General features: G+C 44.5%; 1 long non-coding RNA gene and 1 gene segment (V, D, J or C); one reads left to right on the forward strand and one right to left on the reverse strand.

Annotated features, from left to right (window-relative positions):
• The window catches only part of LOC122462797, a 22869-nt gene extending 15835 nt beyond the window's left edge, over positions 1-7034 (forward strand). The window contains exon 2 of the long non-coding RNA XR_006285595.1: positions 6823-7034. This is a non-coding gene — a long non-coding RNA (uncharacterized LOC122462797). The remainder of the gene's footprint in view (positions 1-6822) is intronic.
• Positions 5057-18691, reverse strand: LOC119563610. The segment is given in 2 exon segments: positions 5057-5418; positions 18424-18691. Coding segments are annotated over 2 exon segments (369 nt in total).
• Between the last annotated feature and the right edge of the window lie 1333 nt (positions 18692-20024).

A 20024-nucleotide genomic window follows, 5' to 3' on the forward strand; every position in this document is an offset into this window, starting at 1 on the left:
AGTACTGCAGAACTTGATCTGGGAGTCATAGTGCATCACAACCTAAATATGAGTCAGCAGTGTAATACTGTTCTAAAAAAAAAGCAAACATCATTCTGGGATGTATTAGCAGGAGTGTTGTAAGCAAGACAGGAGAAGTAATTATTCTGTTCTAAGCCTCAGCCGGAGTATTGTGTCTAGTTCTGGGCACCACATTTCAGGAAGGATGTGGAGAAATTGAAGAAAGTCCAGAGAAGAACAACAAAAATGATTAAAGGTCTAGAAAACATGACGTATGAGGCAAGATTGAAAAATCTGGGTTTGTTTAGTCAGGAGAAGAGAAGACTGAGAGGAGACATGATCACAGTTTTGAAGTACAAGAAAGGTTGTTACAAGAAGGAAGGTGAAAAATTGTTCCCATTAACCTCTGAGGCTAGGACAAGAAGCAAGGAGATTAAATTGTAGCAAGATTGTAGTTCAGGTTGAACATTAAGGAAAAACTCCCTGTCAGGGTGGTTAAGCACTGGAATAAATTGCCTAGGGAGGTTGTGGAATCTCCCTCGTTGGAGGTTTTAAGGCACTTTAGACAAACACTTCCTGTAAGGGGGAGTGTCTATAAGATAACAGTCCTGACAGGAGTGCGGGGGATTGGACTAGACGTCAATTCCAGGCCTACAATTCTGATTCTCCAGTGTGTCATTTTAATGGAGCTGCTTAAACAATTTAATGAAGCTAATATCTGTGTTCTTAAATGAATGATCAGTCTCCTCGGGTGAGCTGCTGGGCAGATTTAATGTCGTCAACCTCCAGCACTGTCGGGAAGGGGAGGGTTTTTGTAGAACTCCGCTGTGAGGCTCTGTCACTCTGTCCTTGCCAGGGCGCAGTAATGCACCGCTGTGTCCGCCAGCTCCAGGGCTGTGATGTTCAGAACTGTGGAGCTGTCATCCGCCTGGGAAGAAAACCTCTCCTGGGCGAAATCTACAGTACCAGTGAAACCTTGAGCTCGCTTCGCTCCTCTCACGATAACTCACTGTAGGGATTAATTCAGATATTGACGGCACCAGTCCAGATATACTGAAGCGGTATAGTTGGTATGGTAAGAAGAGAGGAGGGTCACAGAGTCTCCTTCTATTCCAGACACTTGGGGATCTCTGGACAGGACCGAGTCACCCAGCACAGCACCTGCAACACATTTCAGGACATCCTCTCAGCTGGGCTTGACCCAGGGGCGCAGCTCATGTCTGGGAGTTTCAAAGGGCTCTAAAAGATTTAGGTGCTCGGCAGGAATTGAATTAGGGTGAGGGTGAAGGTTATATGTAGGATCAATGTCAGGGTTTAGCATAGGGTTACCATTGGGTTTGGGGTTAACGTTGGGATTAATGTTCAATGAAATTTAGGAGTCTTAAACTCTCTCAGATTTCTTGGAAAATCCCCGTTCAATTACCTAGACGAGTCAGTACCCAAAGGGTGAGAAGAAAACACGTCTCCATGGCTTCTTCTAGAGCGACCTGGTCTGACCCCCTCCACCGCTGCTGCGAAGAGGAAAAATTTCACTTCTCTGGAGGACTGTCACGAACCAGCGGAGAGGGAGGAGTTTGAGGAACTCGTTTCTGATCCGGGTCACACGCTGGGGTTCAGGGGTTGGGCTGCAGCTGGAGCTGTGAGGCTCGTGGGAGCGATGGGGTTAATGAAGAAGGCTGGTTTAGGGTTAAAGTAACTGGCTGTAGGCTCAGGATGTCATGGTCCAAGTCCCAGCTCTGCCCCAGGTGACCTCGGGCAAGTCAGCCAATATTTTTGCACTTCTCTCCTCATCTGTAAATAGGAGCTAATAATAAGGCAGCTCTGCCTCTCCTGTTTTAATGATGGAGCTAAGATATGATTGCTAGAGGGGGTCATATATTCATATACCTTTATTAGCCATAATAGCTAACATTTTCAAATGGAAGTTTTTTAACTCCTAAATTCATTGACCTCCTTTTTAAATCCCAGGTGTCCCCATGGATGGCAGATTTATCCCACACCACTTTGCACCTCTCCAGAGAATGCACTGCCGGGTGGGCTCCCAGTGCGCACTGGTGCAAACCAGTTAACCTCTCTGTACCTCAGTTTCACGATCTGCAAACTCGTCTTCTTGCTATTTCTCTACCTCAGGTGGAGATTGGCAGGATAAATATTTTGAGCTGCTTAGGTATTAGGGTAGGAGAGATTTCAGTACATATTCAGGTTCGTAACGAAGGACTAATGGCATTTTCAAATGAGAAATTGAATGAGAGTGAAAATCAAATTCCATTAATGGCCTTTGAAATTCCCAGCCAAGGTTCTTGGAATAATTTTTCCTACACTTTTTGTTTCCCCATTGTGAAAGCTAAGATAAAGAAAACATGGAAGGATGTCAAATGACAATGCAAACTCATAATTTTCATCATTAGGTGGCGCTGTGTTCACATTACTTTTTCCACAAGATACATAGAGATTATTTGATATGTAGGACTTCTTCAAAACATAAAACAATTTAATAACACTTTCCAAACAAGCCAGCTGAAAAGTTTTCGATTGTATTTTTGGGGGAGTTTGAAATCAGAGCTTGACCTAACCACAGGTGTCAATTAATAGGTATTTTGAATGTATATTGACCCTATATTTAATTTTAATTCCTATCTTTTACCTCAATTTTGCCAAAAATAAATTTAACAATAGTTTTAATCTGTATTTTTCAGTCATATTTGTTAGCCACGTTTCAGTTCCAGTATCTCTTGCTTTCAGTTATTTTGCACCCTATGCCGGTATCTGTCCCATTCAGAGGTGAGAAAAGATGCCCAAAGTGCTTCCTGATTTAAGTTATTGTCCTTTATGTTCTCCAAAGGCTGTGTTTTAATGCTGCTATTTTGAGGAAGAACTTGATTTCATGGAGGAATGGGAGTGGAGGAACTAAATTAACAGCCCCATAATCACCCCAAAATGTGGGCATTGATTGAGGTACAAAACCGCTTTCAAGGAGGCTGTTTCTGGTTTTAATTTCTGCAGGCTCCACTGCCGCAAGGCAAGGAGAGGTTTTGTGCAGGTCTCCTGTGTGGCTCTGTCACTCTGCCCTCTGCAGGGCGCAGTAATGCACCGCTGTGTCCGCCAGCTCCAGGGCTGTGATGTTCAGAACTGTGGAGCTGTCATCGGCCTGGGAAGAAAACCTCTGCTGGGCGAAATCTGAGACATCACTCAATGTGAATCCCCTCGCTCCTCTGCGGAGAACTTACTGCAGGGCTTGGTTGGGATACCGGCGGAACCAGTACAGATAGACACAAGTATCACTGGCATTGTAAGAACAGCTGAGAGTCATAGAATCGCCTTCTGCTCCAGATGCGAAGGGCTCCCTGGTCTGGATCCACTCGCCCAAGCACCGCACCTGCAACAAGACAATCACATCGAAGGAGATCACCTCAGCTGTTCCTGACACATGTAAATGATTCCACGCACATTGCACTTTAAGGCTGTGGACTGCAAAAAAAAAAAAAAAGCCTAGGAAATTTTGGAGCCTTGCTCCAAAGGAAATGAAGTTGGCGTTAAGGTTAATTTTAGGATTAGGGTCAAGGTAACTCCAATTATTGGGGTTAGGGTTAGAGATGGGGTGTGGCGGTGGCTGTTGGGCAGGGCTAGGGTGAGGTTTATAATATATTGGGAGCTGGTCACCTAAATCTCTTGGGCTCTTTTAAAAATCTCAATCTGTTTACCTAGGAGATTAAACACCCAAATGCTGGAAATGAAATAGTTCTCCATGGTTTCTTTTATAGCGGCCAGGTCTGACTCTCCCAGATGTTGCTGCGACCAGAATCTGCAGTTACAACGGAGGACCATCGATCAGAAACCGGCCTGGAGGAAGAGGGAGGAGTTTGGAGGGGAAACTCTAAACCGACACAAGAAATAGCCTGGATACAGGGTAGTCTTCAGCTGACGCTGGTGCTGAGTGGGAGGGAGGAAGCATGGGGTTCTGGTGGAGAAGGCTGAGTTCTGGGAAACAGGAGAGATGGTCTCAGTTTCCCAGGTCTGCCACAAACTCCCTGGACGAACTTGGGTAATTCACTCAGTCTCTCTGTGCCTTAGTTCTCCATCTGTACAGAGGAGTGATAATATTTCTCTACCTGACCATGGAGATTCTGGGGATAAATCCTTTTCCGTCACTCAGATATGAAAGTGATGGGGATCATGTAGTGTTGACTAGTAATGTAGACTGGGATTTAGTCGGGCTCCTAACACCCCTCCTAACTCTCCCCGGCTCTCGTGAATCGGGAGGAATTGTTTAAAAGTCTTGGTATGTTTATTGTCATTCCAGCTGCAATGGGAGAACATTCAAAGTCTGTAGAACAGTGGGAGGGTTTCAACTCGCAACACGTATTTATTCGATTCACCAGTAGATGGCGCTGCTCTGGCATTATCCCACCACACTCATCGAAGGCATCGCTTGAAGCGAACTGGGGCTGTACTTTTTTAGAGAGTAATACAAAGGAATGTCCGTTACCAAACCAATCAGCCCATCACTTGGATTTGTCACCGATTGGAATTCTCGTTTTACTTTGGTGGCGTGGTAAAGGGCAGCTTCACCCCGTCAGACACATCTCTAATTAGGTATTTTGACCTCATTTTTTAAATGACGTGTTACCCATATTTTTCCACAACTAGGGTTTTTAAACAGTATTTTTTTCATATTTTTCTCACTCATTTTCAGTCTATTTTTACCACAAATAAAGATTAAAATTGTATTTGTTATGTAGATTTTTTATCCACATATTTGCACACCGCAGTTTAGTACAAATGAGCAATTTTTTTTGGTCCCACACTACACACGGAGAGCCCCGCTGGAGAACTGTAGAGAGAAATGTCGAAGATGTTTCCTGATTTAAGCTCATGCCCTTTATATTCTCCAAGCGTGACAGCTGAATGTAGCTCTTTAAATAAGTACTTGACTCTTGGGAGGAGCTAGAACAAATACTTTGAGGTCCCCTAGTCAACCCAAATTTGTACATAGTGGAAGGAGTCCCCTCCGGGGATCTGCAAGCAGCATTAATCTCTGAACATCCAGTGCAGCAGGGCTGGGAGGGTTTTTGTACAGCTCTGTTATGTGGCTCTGTCACTGTGCCAGACGTAGGGCGCAGAGATACAGCGCCGTGTCTGCCAGCTCCAGGGCTGCGATGTTCAGAACTGTGGAGCTGTCATCCGCCTGGGAAGAAAACCTCTTCTTGGCGAAATCTGCAGTATTACTCTGACCTCTGGCCTGCTTCACTCCTCTCCGGAGAATGTACTGCGGGGCTTGGTTGGGAAACTGACGGTACCAGTAGAGATAGACGTAGCCGGTAGAGCTGGTCTCATAAGAACAAGTGAGGGTCACAGCGTCTCCTTCTCTTCCAGAGAGGCGGGGTTCCCTGGACTGGACCGAGTCCCCCAGCACAGCACCTGCAACAAAATAATGGAATTTAAGGGCATCATTTCACTTGTATCTGACTCACTGATGCGGCTCCAGCTAAATTGCCATGTGAGACTGGCAATTTCGAAGACGCTTAGCGGGTTAAGCGCCCGAAGGCAATTAAATCAGATTTAGGGCTGGGCTAAAGGTAAGGGTTTGGCATTGCCGTTCGATTTAGGGTCAGTTTAAGGGTTTAGGGTCAGGATGAGAGTCAGGGTTCCATGGATTGAATGGTAGTGGGAATTTTAACTTCCTAAACACCCCTCAGAAACCCCAGCCTGTTTACCTAGGTGGTTAAATAGCCAAATGCTGAATATATAATACGGCTCCATGGTTTTTTCTCGTATTGTGATTAAGTGGAAAGCTCCTGATGCTGCTGCTAAGAGGACTCTAAACTTCAGGGCTCTGCAAGCAGCTACAACTGAGGAAGGTTCGTCAGAATCCGGCCTAGTGAGGGGGGGAGGAGGTTTGGGAAACTCGTAACAGACACAGGAAACGCGGTGAGTTCTGTTCAGTCTGCAGCTGACAAAGTGGTGACATTGAGGTGAGAAGCATACACTGGTGGTTACGGCTCTGGACTGGAATACAGGAGACCTGGCTTCTGTTCCCAGCTCTGCTACAGGCCCCCTCTATGAGCTTGGGTAAAGCAGTTAATATCTCTGTGACTCCCTTTCCCTAACTGTGCAAGAGAGAAGGTTGCGTTTCTCTCCCTTACTAGGGCATTGTGAGGATAGATATCTCGAAGCGCTGCGGTATCATTCCGAGGAAGAACCATACAAGTGAGTAGATTTTAACAATGAAATCTAGAATTTTCAAAGGAGAAATTCAGTGAGAGTTGGGTGCCTAACTCAGATTCCTTTGACATTCCCTGCCACGGTTTTACAACAATTATTTTAATGTTTGTTTGTCTTTTTCTACAACTGTGAGTGACTCCCCTCCCGTTTTTGTCTCTCTCTTCCCCCCACCCAGGTTAAAATACTTTTTACCAAATAGCTGTCGATGATAAAACCTTTGTTTCCCCCAATATACATAGAGAGAATTGCTTTAATCTTGCGAGTTATTTAAAAGAAATACACACGATCAATAGTACTCTAACAACCCTCGCTAGCATGCAACCTTTGTTTTATGTTTTAATAGTGATCTGACTCTGTGACAGTTGGAACATGTAACTTAACCCCACCACACACATTCAAAATTTAGGATATTTTATTAACATATTCCATCCGCATTTTAACACGTAATAAATGACAAATGGAAGTTTTTTACATTACATTTTTTACTATTACCCCAGTGTAAACAGAGAAAAAAATTCTCCAACTACTTTCATCCCGTTTATATTCTCCAAGGGTGATATTTTAATGCAAATATTAAGGAGGCCTATAAAACTGATAGAGGTCTATAAAATGATGACTGGTGTAGAGAAAGTAAATAAGGAAGTGTTATTTACTCCTTCTCATAATGCAAGACCTAGGGGTCGCCAAATCAAATTAATGGGCAACAGATTTAAAACAAACAAAAGGAAGTATTGTTTCACAAAACACACAGTCAACCTGTGGAACTCCTTGCCAGAGGATGTTGTGAAGGCCAAGACTATAACAGGATTCAAGGAAGAACTAGATAAATGCATGGAAGATAGGTCCATCAATGACCATTAGCCAGGATGGGCAGGGATGGTGTCCCTAATAATCCTATTTTGCCAGAAGATGGGAATGGTCGACAGGGGACGGATCACTTGATGATTATCTGTTTTGTTCATTCCCTCTGGGACACCTGGCACTGGCCACTGTCAGCAGACAGCATACTGGGCTAGGTGGACCTTTGGTCTGACCCAGTATGGCCGTTCTTATGTTTTTTTATGTTTGCACAGGAACATGAAACAATGAGTGTTGCTATGATCAGTTGAGGTGGGCTATTATCAGCAGGAGAAAAAAACATTTTGTAGTGATAATCAGGATGGCCCATTTCCAACAGTTGACATGAAAGTGAGAGTCCCTCTGCCATGTACATTGGCCAAACTGGACAATCTCTACGTAAAAGAATAAATGGACACAAATCAGATGTCAAGAATTATAACATTCAAAAACCACTTGGAGAACACTTCAATCTCCCTGGTCACTCGATTACAGACCTAAAAGTTGCAATATCACAACAACAAAAACTTCAAAAACAGACTCCAATGAGAGACTGCTGAATTGGAATTAATTTGCAAACTGGACACCATTAAATTAGGCTTGAATAAAGACTGGTAGTGGATGAGTCATTACACAAAGTAAAACTATTTCCCCTTGTTTATTCCCCCCCCCCACACACACACACTGTTACTCTCACCTTCTTGTCAACTGTTGGAAATGGGCCATCCTGATTATCACTACAAAATGTTTTTTTCTCCTGCTGATAATAGCCCACCTTAACTGATCACTGTCATTATAGTGTGTATGGCAACACCCATTTTTTCATTTTCTCTGTCTATATATATATATCTATCTATCTTCCCACTGTATTTTCCACTGCATGCAACCCATGAAGTCGGTTTTAGCCCATGAAAGCTTATGCTCAGATAAATTTGTTAGTCTCTAAAGTGCCACAAGTCCTCCTCGTTCTTTTTGCTGATACATACTAACACGGCTACCACTCTGAAACCTGTCACAAACTCCGATGTGATTGATTAGTTTCAGTAGGTCTCAAAGGGAGGGAATCAGATTATCCAAGACTACATTTGTGCAGCACAAGGCACAGTGCGATGGGATCCCAAGTACATATTACATAAGGGGAAAGCAAACAGATGGAGGGCGTGAATCGCCTCTGGAGGCTGGGAGAGGAGCGGGTTGTGACTGAAGGTTTGTGGTAGCTCATCAGCCACCCCAACTCCCTTCCTGGGTTCCTGTGGGACAAACCAGTCCTGGGAATTAAACCCAGTCCGGGTGCATTTTAGCGGGGTGGATTTTCTGGGATACTTCACTTAGGGACCTGCCTGGGTCAGAATATCTGTGACCAGGCACCTATGGGAGGTGTGAGAAAAGGTAACAGGGAGGGAAGAGGTCAAAACAAACACATCCCCCATCAATTTACAGGAGATCAAACACACACCCCATGCAGAAGAGAGTCTGTGCTACCATGAGACCCCATAGCAGCTGGGCAAGGGGAGGAGCTGGTTGGGGGAACACAACCAGATCTGGGAGTTGGGTCCCTGCAGCCCCTTGTCCTAAGCCTGGGATCTGCTCGTAAAGTGACTTTAACATTCCATGCACCGAGGCTTGGCAGAGATGAATAAAGTTCAGCCTGTGACATGTTTGTGACCTGTTCCCGTGGAGTCTTCATCAGCAGGTTATTTGTGCTGTGGATTTCCTCACCTGAAAATTGGGCTTCTGCCTTTGTTCTATATATCAGCTGCTGTAGTCAACTCTGGAAATGGGAGGTGAAACTGTCCCTGTTCTGAAAGCGTAGGAGGTGCTGTACATCAGAACAGCCCCACATCCCAGCTGCTTTGCAGAGGTTAAAAATGAACCATGTGGGGCAGAGCAAGGGAGAATCCAGATTGTTCATCTCTAAACATCTGCATGGGATTGTTAAATTCCTCTGGGTGAACTATACCATGTGTTTGGAGGTGGCTGTGTAACTTAGGCAGTCGAGTGCACATGTAAAAGTGGATCTCTGTAAACATCTATTTTGTTATGAATTGGTTCTATGAGGCTGAATCTGGGTCACAGAGACAGAGAAGGCAACACTTTAGGGGAAATGAGGTAAAACCAGAGAAGGTGGCTTCTGTAAAGAGGGCAGGACAGGACCTGTGAAATATTAAAAGGAGACTTCATGCTTAGGTGGGGCTCACTAGGGGTCAGGCCTTTGTGCTGTTGCCTCAGCACTCAGATGACTTTCACCCACAGAGATTTATCAATGGGATTGGGGGGAAGAGCTTTAGCAGGCTCAGCACCTTGCAGGCATAGGGCCACAGTGAGGTGTTGGCTGTTTGCTGTCAATCAATGTACTCTTGAGCCAATGACTCTATGACGTTGCACTATATATGATTTTATGAAAATATGCTAATGAATGTGAATATAATGTAACTGGAATATGCTTTAAGCAAAAGGTCACTTGTAAGGTATCATTACAAAGCTTATAATCTACTGAGTGTGGTCATCCTATTTGTATAAATGTATCATTCTTGTCTCTGGAACTAGAAATATGAAATATAATTATGAGGGCCTATTGTACTTATGAGAAGTGTGGGCCATTAATGGTGGTTTGGAATCTTGATGGCTCCCCTCAACCAGGACAATTGACTGTGGGTGGCTCTGTTGGCAGGCAGGACTTCCTGTGAGTCAGGCTGGGAGGAATGAGGGCTTGGAGTCTTACAGTGACATGTGATCATGTCACCTGGTACTGGAATCCATCTTTAACGTGGTGCTTTTCCATTTAGATGGAGGGGTGGGAACCCAGAGAGCACCTTGTGCAAAGATATGTAAGGGAGTAGAACAGAACAAAGGGGGCTGCCAGTCATGAGGAATCCCCTAGCTACCACCTGAGCTGGAACAAGGGCTGTACCAGGGGAAAGGATTGTGCCCAGATTAGGAAGGCATCCAGTCTGTGGTAGAAGCTTATTGAAACATCTGAGGGTGAGATTTTATCTGTATTCAGCTTCTTACTGTATTAGGCATAGACTTGCGTGTTTTATTTTATTTTGCTTGGTAATTTACTTTGTTTGGTTTGTTATGACTTGGAACCACTTAAATCCTACTTCTTGTATTTAATAAAATAGCTTTTTACTTATTAATTAACCCAAAGTAAGTGATTAATACCTGGGGGGAGGGGCAAACAGCTGTGCATATCTCTCTATCAGTGTTATAGAGGGCTAACAATTTATGAGTTTATCCTAGATAAGCTTTATATAGGGTAAAATGGATTTATTTGGGGTTTGAACCCCATTGGGAGTTGAGCATCTGAGTGTTAGAGACAGGAACACTTCTTAAGCTGTTTTCAGTTAAGCCTGCAGCTTTTGGGGGTGTGGGTGAGACCCGGGTCTGGGTTTGCAGCAGGTTGGCATGTCCAGCTCAAACAAGGCAGGGCACTGAAGTCCCAAGCTGGCAGGAAAAGCAGGGGCAGGGGTAGTCTCAACACATCAGGTGGCAGCCCCAAAGGGGATTTCTGTGATCCCACCTGTCACAGACTCAGACTTTGTCCTCCACAAAACAGAAGGCCTGGGCTCTGTTCCTAGCTCTAATATGATAGTCGGGCTCTAGGATCTACCACAGGCACCAGTAAAAATACTCCTTGTTTATTTTGCCAGCCATGGGAGCGAAGAATAATCTAGTTGCTATAGCCTGAATCTAGGTATGAATATTCCTGGGGGTCTTTCCTTTCACTTCTGAGCAGACTAATAGACAAATTGGTAGAGCAGGGCCCTGGGAGTCAGGACTCCTGAGTCCCATTCTCAGTCTTGGTATCTCTGATTCATTGTGTGACTTTGGGTGATACGGAGTTTAATTCACAAGGGCTTGTAACTTGCTGTGGAAGCAGTAGGAAGCAGAAGACTAACAAAGCACAGAGAACGCTGTGTTGGCAGCTGCAGCTTTCTGTGACTCACACAGGATGGCTGGTTCTCTGCAAGATTAATTTTACTGCTGGCTCTAATAGGTTTCCCCTCACTGTGTGGGTCTCTGGCACAGTAATACACGGAGGTGTCTCTGGGCTTTAGGCCACTCAGTTGCAGGTACACTTAGTTTTTGGAGGTGTCTTTGGTGATGGTGAGGTGATTTTTGAGAGCATCTCTATAAGCAGTGTTTCCACCAGTCCAGATAACTCCGATCCATTCCAGCCCTTTCCCCACTGCCCGGCGGGCCCAGCCCAGTGCATATGGTAGCTGGTGAGAGAGAACCCGGACAAAGTGTAGGTCAGTCTGAGGGTCTATCTAGATTTCTTGTATCCCCCTCCGGACTCCACCAGGCTGACCTGGCAATAAACACCTGCAGAGGGGGAAATAAAGGGGAAATATTGCAGTCATTTCCAGAAGCACAGTTATTAGGGAAGATGTGGTACCAGACGCCCAGCAGCAGCGTAGATTCCGCCTGTACCCACGAGGAGGCTCATGAGGAAGGCAATGGCCAGGTTGGGGGTCACGTCTGCAGCTGGCTGCTCATTCCCCAGGTGGGATGGGAAGCTGAAGCCCAGCGCTGGCTCTGAGGGGCCGGCAGCTGGGCTATGAATAGACCCCCGGGGAGCTCATTTGTATGGGCCAGGGGGTGGGGACAATATAACGGGGGACCCCAGGTGGTGTGTGGCACTGTATCGATTTGTAAACATCTAATGGCCGGTGGGTTAGAGACCCCAATCTCAATAAAGAAACATACCTTAGGGTGTTCAGTTTGTGCTCCTTACGTTTGAAAATATAAAACCACTAAATATAATCTCTCTCTCTCTTTCTCTGTCTCTGTCTCTCTCTGTAGACCTCTGTCTCTCTTCTCTTTAGTGTTGTGGCCAATGTTATAATTCCTTCAATTGGCTATCCCTCGATTCAAGGATTATCTCTGCCATGGATTTACATATGGGTTCTGGATGAGTCAGGCATCCAGTCCTGGAACCGCAAATCCACCCTCGGTAGGTACAGACATTTCCTGGCAGGTCAGCTGCCTGCTGGGAGAAAGTTCTTTCCTTTTCCTTCCTTCTCTCTCTCTCTTTTCAGCTTCAAGGGTAAGGCTCTTCTCTTTGAAGTGGGTTGCTCCTCCCAGCTTATAACATCTACATCATTTTTCTTAAAGTACGCTTTCGGTGTGTCTTTGTAGCATTTCCTCTGTCCACCGCGGGATCTCTGACCATGGGTGAGCTGAGAGTAGAGGACTTGTTTCAGGAGGCAAGAATCTGGCATCCACACACAATGTCCAGCCCAGCAAAGTTGGTGCCTGAGGATCATTGCTTCAGTGCTGGTGACGTTGGCTTCAGGAAGATGCTGTTGTTAGTGCAGTGATCTTGCCACTTGATGTGAAGGATCATCTGGAGGGATCGTTGGTGGCACCTCTCCAGACTCTTGAGATGCTGTCGATAGGTCACCCAGGTTTCACATCCATAGAGGAGCGTAGGAACAACAATTGTCTTATAGACCTGGGTCTTGGTGTCTTTCTGTTTGGCATGGTCCATGAAAATGCATTGGAGCAATTTCCCAAAGGAAGCACTTGCGCACTGGATCCTGTGCTGGATCTCACAGTCAATTTTTGTGTTTTGAGAGAGCTGGCTACCAAGGTAGCAAAAGTGCTCAACTGTCTCGAAAGTCTGACCCTCGATGGTGATTTGTGGTGGGTCATGTGCAAGGCCTCAAACAGGCTGATAGAGCACTTTAGTCTTCTCAATATTGAGTGAGAGTCCTAGGCTTTGGTAATCTTGTGCAAGGAAATCCAGTATGAGCTGAAGGTCATTCTCAGTGTGCACAAGGATGACAAAATAATCAGCGTACTGAAGACTAGTAATGCACCCTGAAGACTTTAGACTTCAAGCGGAGACATGGAAGATTAAAGAGCTGCCCATCCATTCTGTAATGAATGTCAACTCCATTGTTATATACCAGCAATTAGTTTTATTACTGATCTATTCCTTTGCAGGATGACCTGGAGAATGAGTAAGGAAACATGCTTTAGAAAGATGCTTCACACAAAATTATACTTTAGGGTATAATATTCGAGAAGGTATTTCGGTCAAATTGCTTAGTGCCACAGAGAGAGGATAAAAGTCACCCCTGTGCAGAAGGGTATCAGATGACTTAGCCACAGAAGGCCTAGGAGAGGCTCTGTAGGTGCAAAGGCCTTTGTGCTGGCCCCATTACAAAGAAAGTCCTTTATCAATGGGCTGACGGGGAAGGTCACTCATAGATCATTGACCCCTCCCTTCCAGTCAATGATCTATGTGGGCTCAGCTTCTCCACTGACTTCAATGGGAGAAGGAGAGATCAGTGAGCTGCGACATATCTGATCATAAAGCTCTGGTGGGTCACTAGGGGCATCCACAGCACCAGGGTGGATGCACCTGTTCTTCCCTCCTGCTCCGTGAAATACACCCCGGGCATCTGCTCCCTGCGCTCCACAGGGGCAGATGGAGTCGGAAGAGCCTCTGTCTCCCAGTACAGCTCTGTGCGGTGTCCATATGGGGAGATACTTTAGGTCTGTTCTCACTGCTGTGGACCATGAACCCCACGACCAGGAAATCCCTTCCCCGGTCTCTGCAGGGGAAGGTTGTTGTCTGAGCTCAGACCAGCTTCCCCTCACTGTGTGTCTCTGGCACAGTAATAGCGGGTGGTGTCCTCGTGCTTCAGGCCGGAAATTTGCAAATATATCGTGTTGACAGAATTGTCTCTGGAGATGGTGAACCACCTTTCAACAGCCTTAGAATACCATTGACTTGATCCGGTTGGAGAGTTAATCCTAGCCACTGACTCCAGACTCTTCCCGGGAGCCTGACAGACCCAGTCCATATCATAGTCTGCAACAAGACAATCACATCCAAGGGCATCACCTCAACTGTTCCTGACACATGTAAATGATTCCAAGTGTATTGCACTTTAAGGCTGTGGATTGTAAAGAAGCCTACAACATTTGGGTGCCTTACTCCAAAGGAAATGAAGTTGGCGTTAAGGTTAATTTTAGGATTAGGGTCAAGGTAACTCCTATCACTGGGGATAGGGTTAGAGATGGGGTGAGGCGGTGGGTGTTGGGCAGGGCTAGGGTGAGGTTTACAATTGACTGGGAGCTGGTTGCCTATATCTATTGGGCTCTTTTAAAAATCTCAGCCTGCTTATCTTTTATAGATACATAGATATTTAGGTCAGAAGGGACCATTATGATCATCTAGTCTGACCTCCTGCACAACGCAGGCCACAGAATTTCACCCACCACTCCTACAAAAAAAAAAAAAAAAAAACCTCACACCTATATCCGTGCTATTGAAGTCCTCAAATCGTAGTTTAAAGACTTCAAGGAGCAGAGAATCCTCCAGCAACTGACCCGTGCCCCATGCTACAGAGGAAGGCGAAAAACCTCCAGGGCCTCTTCCAATCTGCCCTGGAGGAAAATTCCTTCCCGACCCCAAATATGGCGATCAGCTAAACCCTGAGCATATGGGCAAGATTCATCAGCCAGATACTACAGAAAATTCTTTCCTGGGTAACTCGGATCACACCCCATCTAATAGCCCATCACAGTCCATTGGGCCTATTTACCATGAATATTTAATTACCAAAACCATGTTATCCCATCATACCATCTCCTCCATAAACTTATCGAGTTTAATCTTAAAGCCAGATAGATCTTTTGCCCCACTGCTTCCCTTGGAAGGCTGTTCCAAAACTTCACTCCTCTGATGGTTAAAAACCTTCGTCTAATTTCTAGTCTAAATTTCCTAATGGCCAGTTTATATCCATTTGTTCTTGTGTCCACATTGGTACTGAGCTTAAATAATTCCTCTCCCTCTCTGGTATTTATCCCTCTGATATATTTATAGAGAGCAATCATATCTCCCCTCAACCTTCTTTTAGTTAGGCTAAACAAGCCAAGCTCCCTGAGTCTCCTTTCATAAGACAAGTTTTCCATTCCTCGGATCATCCTAGTAGCCCTTCTCTGTACCTGTTCCAGTTTGAATTCATCCTTCTTAAACATGGGAGACCAGAACTGCACCCAGTATTCCAGGTGAGGTCTCACCAGTGCCTTTTATAACGGTACTAAAACTTCCTTATCCCTACTGGAAATACCTCTCCTGATGCATCCCAAGACTGCATTAGCTTTTTTCACAGCCATATCACATTGGCGGCTCATAGTCATCCTATGATCAACCAATACTCCAAGGTCCTTTTCCTCCTCCGTTACTTCTAATTGATGCGTCCCTAGCTTATAGCTAAAATTCTTGTTATTAATCCCTAAATGCATGACCTTACACTTTTCACTATTAAATTTCATCCTACTACTATTACTCCAGTTTACAAGGTCATCCAGATCCTCCTGTAGGGTATCCCTATTCTTCTCTGAATTGACAATACCCCCCAGCTTTGTATCATCCGCAAACTTTATTAACACACTCTCACTTTTTGTGCCAAGGTCAGTAATAAAAAGATTAAATAAGATTGCTCCCAAAACCGATCCTTGAGGAACTCCGCTGGTAACCTCCCTCCAGCCTGACAGTTCACCTTTCAGTAGGACCCGTTGTAGTCTCCCCTTTAACCAATTCCTTATCCACCTTTCAATTTTCCTATTGATCCCCATCTTATCCAATTTAACTAATAATTCCCCATGTGGCATGGTATCAAATGCCTTACTAAAATCTAGGTAAATTAGATCCACTGCGTTTCCTTTGTCCAAAAAATCTGTTACTTTCTCAAAAAAGGAGATCAGGTTGGTTTGGCACGATCTACCTTTTGTAAAACCATGTTGTATTTTGTCCCATTTACCATTGACTTCAATGTCCTTAACTACCTTCTCCTTCAAAATTTTTTCCAAGACCTTGCATACTACAGACGTCAAACTAACAGGCCTATAATTACCCGGATCACTTTTTTTCCCTTTCTTAAAAATAGGAACAATGTTAGCAATTCTCCAATCATATGGTACAACCCCTTAGTTTACAGATTCATTAACAATTCTTGCTAATGGGCTTGTAATTTCTTGTGCCAATTCCTTTAATATTCTTAGATGAAGATTATCTGGGCCCCCCGATTTAGTCCCATTAAGCTGTTTGAGTTTTGCTTCTACCTCAAATATGGTAATGTCTACCTCCATATCCTCATTCCCATTTGTCATGCTACCATTATCCCTAAGATCCTCTTTAGTCTTATTAAAGACTGAGGCAAAGTATTTGTTTAGATATTGGGCCATGCCTAGATTATCCTTGACCTCCACTCCTTCCCCAGTGTTTAGCGGTCCCACTTCTTCTTTCTTTGTTTTCTTCTTATTTATATGACTATAGAACCTTTTACTATTGGTTTCAATTCCCTTTGCAAGGTCCAACTCTACTTGACTTTTAGCCTGTCTCACTTATCTACAAGACTGAACATCCAAATGCTGGAAATGAAATAGTTCTCCATGATTTCTTTTATAGCGGCCAGGTCTGACTCTCCCAGATGCTGCTGCGACCAGAATCTGCAGTTACAGCTGGGGAACATCGATCAGAAACCAGCCTGGAGGAAGAGGGAGGAGTTTGGAGGGAAAATTCTAAACAGACACAAGAAATAGGCTGGATACAGGGTAGTCTTCAGCTGACGCTGGTGCTGAGCTGGAAGGAGGAAGCATGGGGCTGTGGTGGAGAAGGCTGAGTTCTGGGAAACAGGAGAGCTGGTCTCAGTTTCCCAGGTCTGCCACAGACTCCGTGGGTGAACTTGGGTAATTCACTCAGTCTCTCTGTGCCTTAGTTCCCACTCTGTACAGAGGAGTGATAATATTTCTCTACCTGACCATGGAGATTCTGGCGATAAGTCCTTTTGAATCACTCAGATGTGAAAGTGATGGGGATCCTGTAGTATTGACTAGTAATATAGACTGGGATTTAGTCGGGCTCCTAACACGCCTCCTAACTCTCCCCGGCTCTCGTGAATAGGGAGGAATTGTTTAAAAGTCTTGGTATGTTTATTGTCATTCCAGCTGCAATGGGAGAACATTCAAAGTCTGTAGAACAGTGGGAGGGTTTCAACTCGCAACACGTATTTATTCGATTCACCAGTAGATGGCGCTGCTCTGGCATTATCTCACCACACTCATCGAAGGCATCGCTTGAAGCGAACGGGGGCTGTACTTTTTTAGAGAGTAATACAAAGGAATGTCAGTTACCAAACCAATCAGCCCATCACTTGGATTTGTCTCCTATTTGAATACTCACTTCACTTTGGTGGCCTGGTAAAGGGCAGCTTCACCCCATCAGACACATCCCTAATTAGGTATTTTGACCGCAATTGTTAGATAACATGTAACCCACATTTTCCACAAATAGGGTTTTTAAACAGTATTTTTTTCATATTTTTCTCACTCATTTTCCGTCTAATTTTACCATAAATAAAGACTTCAATTGCATTTGTTATGTACATTTTTATCCACATATTTGTACACCGCAGTTTAGTACAAATGAGCAACTTTTTTGGTCCCACACTACACACGGAGAGGCCAGCTGGAGAACTGTGGAGAAAAATGTCTAAGATTTTTCCTGATTTAAGCTCATGTCCTTTATATTTTCCAAGCTTGACAGCTGAATGTAGCTCTTTAAATAAGTACTTGACTCTTGAGAGGAGCTAGAACAAATACATTGAGGTCCCCTAGTCTTCCCAAAATATGTGGTTGTACATAGTGGAAGGAGTCCCCTCCGGAGATCTGCAAGCAGCATTAATCTCTGAACATCCAATCAAGCAGGGCTGGGAGGGTTTTTGTTCGGCTCTCCTATGTGGCTCTGTCACTGTGCTCTCTGCAGGGCGCAGAGATACAGCGCTGTGTCTGCCGGCTCCAGGGCTGTGATGTTCAGAACTGTGGAGCTGTCATCCGCCTGGGAAGAAAACCTCTTCTTGGCGAAATCTGCGGTATTACTCCGACCTCTGGCCTGCTTCACTCCTCTCCAGAGAATGTACTGCGGGGCTTGGTTGGGAAACTTGCGGTACCAGAAGAGATAGATGTAGCCGGTAGAGCTGGTCTCATAAGAACAAGTGAGGGTCACAGCGTCTCCTTCTCTTCCAGAGAGGTGGGGTTCCCTGGACTGGACCGAGTCCCCCAGCACAGCACCTGTAACAAAGCAATGAAATTTAAGGACATGATTTCACTTGTATCTGACTCACCGAGGCTGCTCCAAGTGCGTCGCTGTGTAAGACTGGCAATTTCGAAGAACCCTAAGTGGTTTAGGTTCCCAGTGACCATTAAATTAAGGACTAGACTAAAGGTAAGGGTTTGGCATTCGGGTTTAGGGTGAGGCTGAGAGTCAGGGTTCCAGATAGGGTTGAATGGTAGTAGCAATTTTAGCTTCCTTAGACCCCTCAGAAACCTCCGCGTGTTTACCTAGGTGAATAAATAGCCAAATGCTGACTATATAATACGGCTCCATGAATTTTTTTCCTTGTGGATACTAAATGGGAAGCTCCTGATGCTGCTGCTAAGACGAATCTAAACTTCAGGGCTCTGTAGTCAGCTACAACTGAGGAAGGTTCGTCAGAATCCGGCCTAGTGGGGGAGGGAGGAGGTTTGGGAGACTCTTAACAGACACAGGAAACGCGGTGAGTTCTGCTCAGTCTGCAGCTGACAAAGTGGTGACATTGAGGTGAGAATAATGAGCCGCTGATTAAGGCTCTGGGCTGGGATACAGGAGATCTGGCATCGGTTCCCAGGTCTCCTATAGAGCCTCCTCTCTGACCTGCGGCAAGCCAGTTACTATGTCTGTGACTCCCTTTCCTTACCTGTACAAGAGCGATGGACATGTTTCTCTCCCTCACTGGGGCATTGTGAGGATAGATATCTTGAGGCGCTCTGGTATCATTCCTAAGAAGAACCATACAAGTAAGTAGATTTTAACAATGAAATCTGGAATTTTCAATGGATAAATTCAGTGAGAGTTGGGTGCCTAACTCACTTAGATTCCTGCCACATTTTTACAACAATTATTTTAATATTAAAAAGAAAAGGAGTACTTGTGGCACCTTAGAGACTAACAAATTTATTTGAGCATAAGCTTTCGTGAGCTTTTCATCACTGAATGCATCCGATGAAGTGAGCTGTAGCTCACAAAAGCTTATGCTCAAATAAATTGGTTAGTCTCTAAGGTGCCATAAGTCCTCCTTTTCTTTTTGTGAGCACAGACTAACACGGCTGCTACTCTGAAACCTGTCATTTTAATATTAGTTTGTCTTTTTCTACAACTGGGAGCGGGTCTCTCTCTCTCCTCCCCATCCCCCGTTAAAATACATTTTACCAAACAGTTGCCAATGATCAAACCTCTGTTTCCCCCCAATATACATACAGAGAATTGTTTTAATCCTGCACATTATTTAAAAGTAATACAAGGGAACGATAGCACTCTAACAAACCACTCAAGCATACAAGCTTTGTCTATGTTTAAATAGTAGTCTGACTCTGTTAGAGTTGCAACCGGTAATTTAACCCCACTACACCCATCCAAAACTGAGAATATTTTATTAAAATATTCCACGCACATTTTAACACATAGTTCATGACAAATGGAATTTGTTTACATTACATTTTTTACAACTAGACCAGTGTAAACACAGAAACAAATTCCCCGGCTACTTTAATCCCGTTTATATTCTCCAAGGGCGATAGTATAATGCAACTGTTTATAGCTCTATAAAACTGATAGAAGTCTATAAAATCATGACTGGAGTTGAGAAAGTAAATAAGGAAGTGTTATCTACTCCTCATACCACACCAACTAGGGGGTCACCAAATGAAATTAATAGGCAGCAGATTTAAAGCAAAAAAGGAAGTATTTATTCACACAATCCACAGTCAATCAGTGGCACTCCTTGCCAGAGGATGATGTGAAGGCCAAGATTAGAACAGGGTTCAAAAATGAACTAGATACGTTCATGGAGGATAGGTCCATCAATTGATACTAGCCAGGCTGGGCAGGGATGGTGTCCCTAGCC

This window comes from Chelonia mydas, chromosome 13 (genome assembly GCF_015237465.2).
Source record: "Chelonia mydas isolate rCheMyd1 chromosome 13, rCheMyd1.pri.v2, whole genome shotgun sequence".
In the NCBI taxonomy this organism is placed as follows: domain Eukaryota; kingdom Metazoa; phylum Chordata; order Testudines; family Cheloniidae; genus Chelonia; species Chelonia mydas.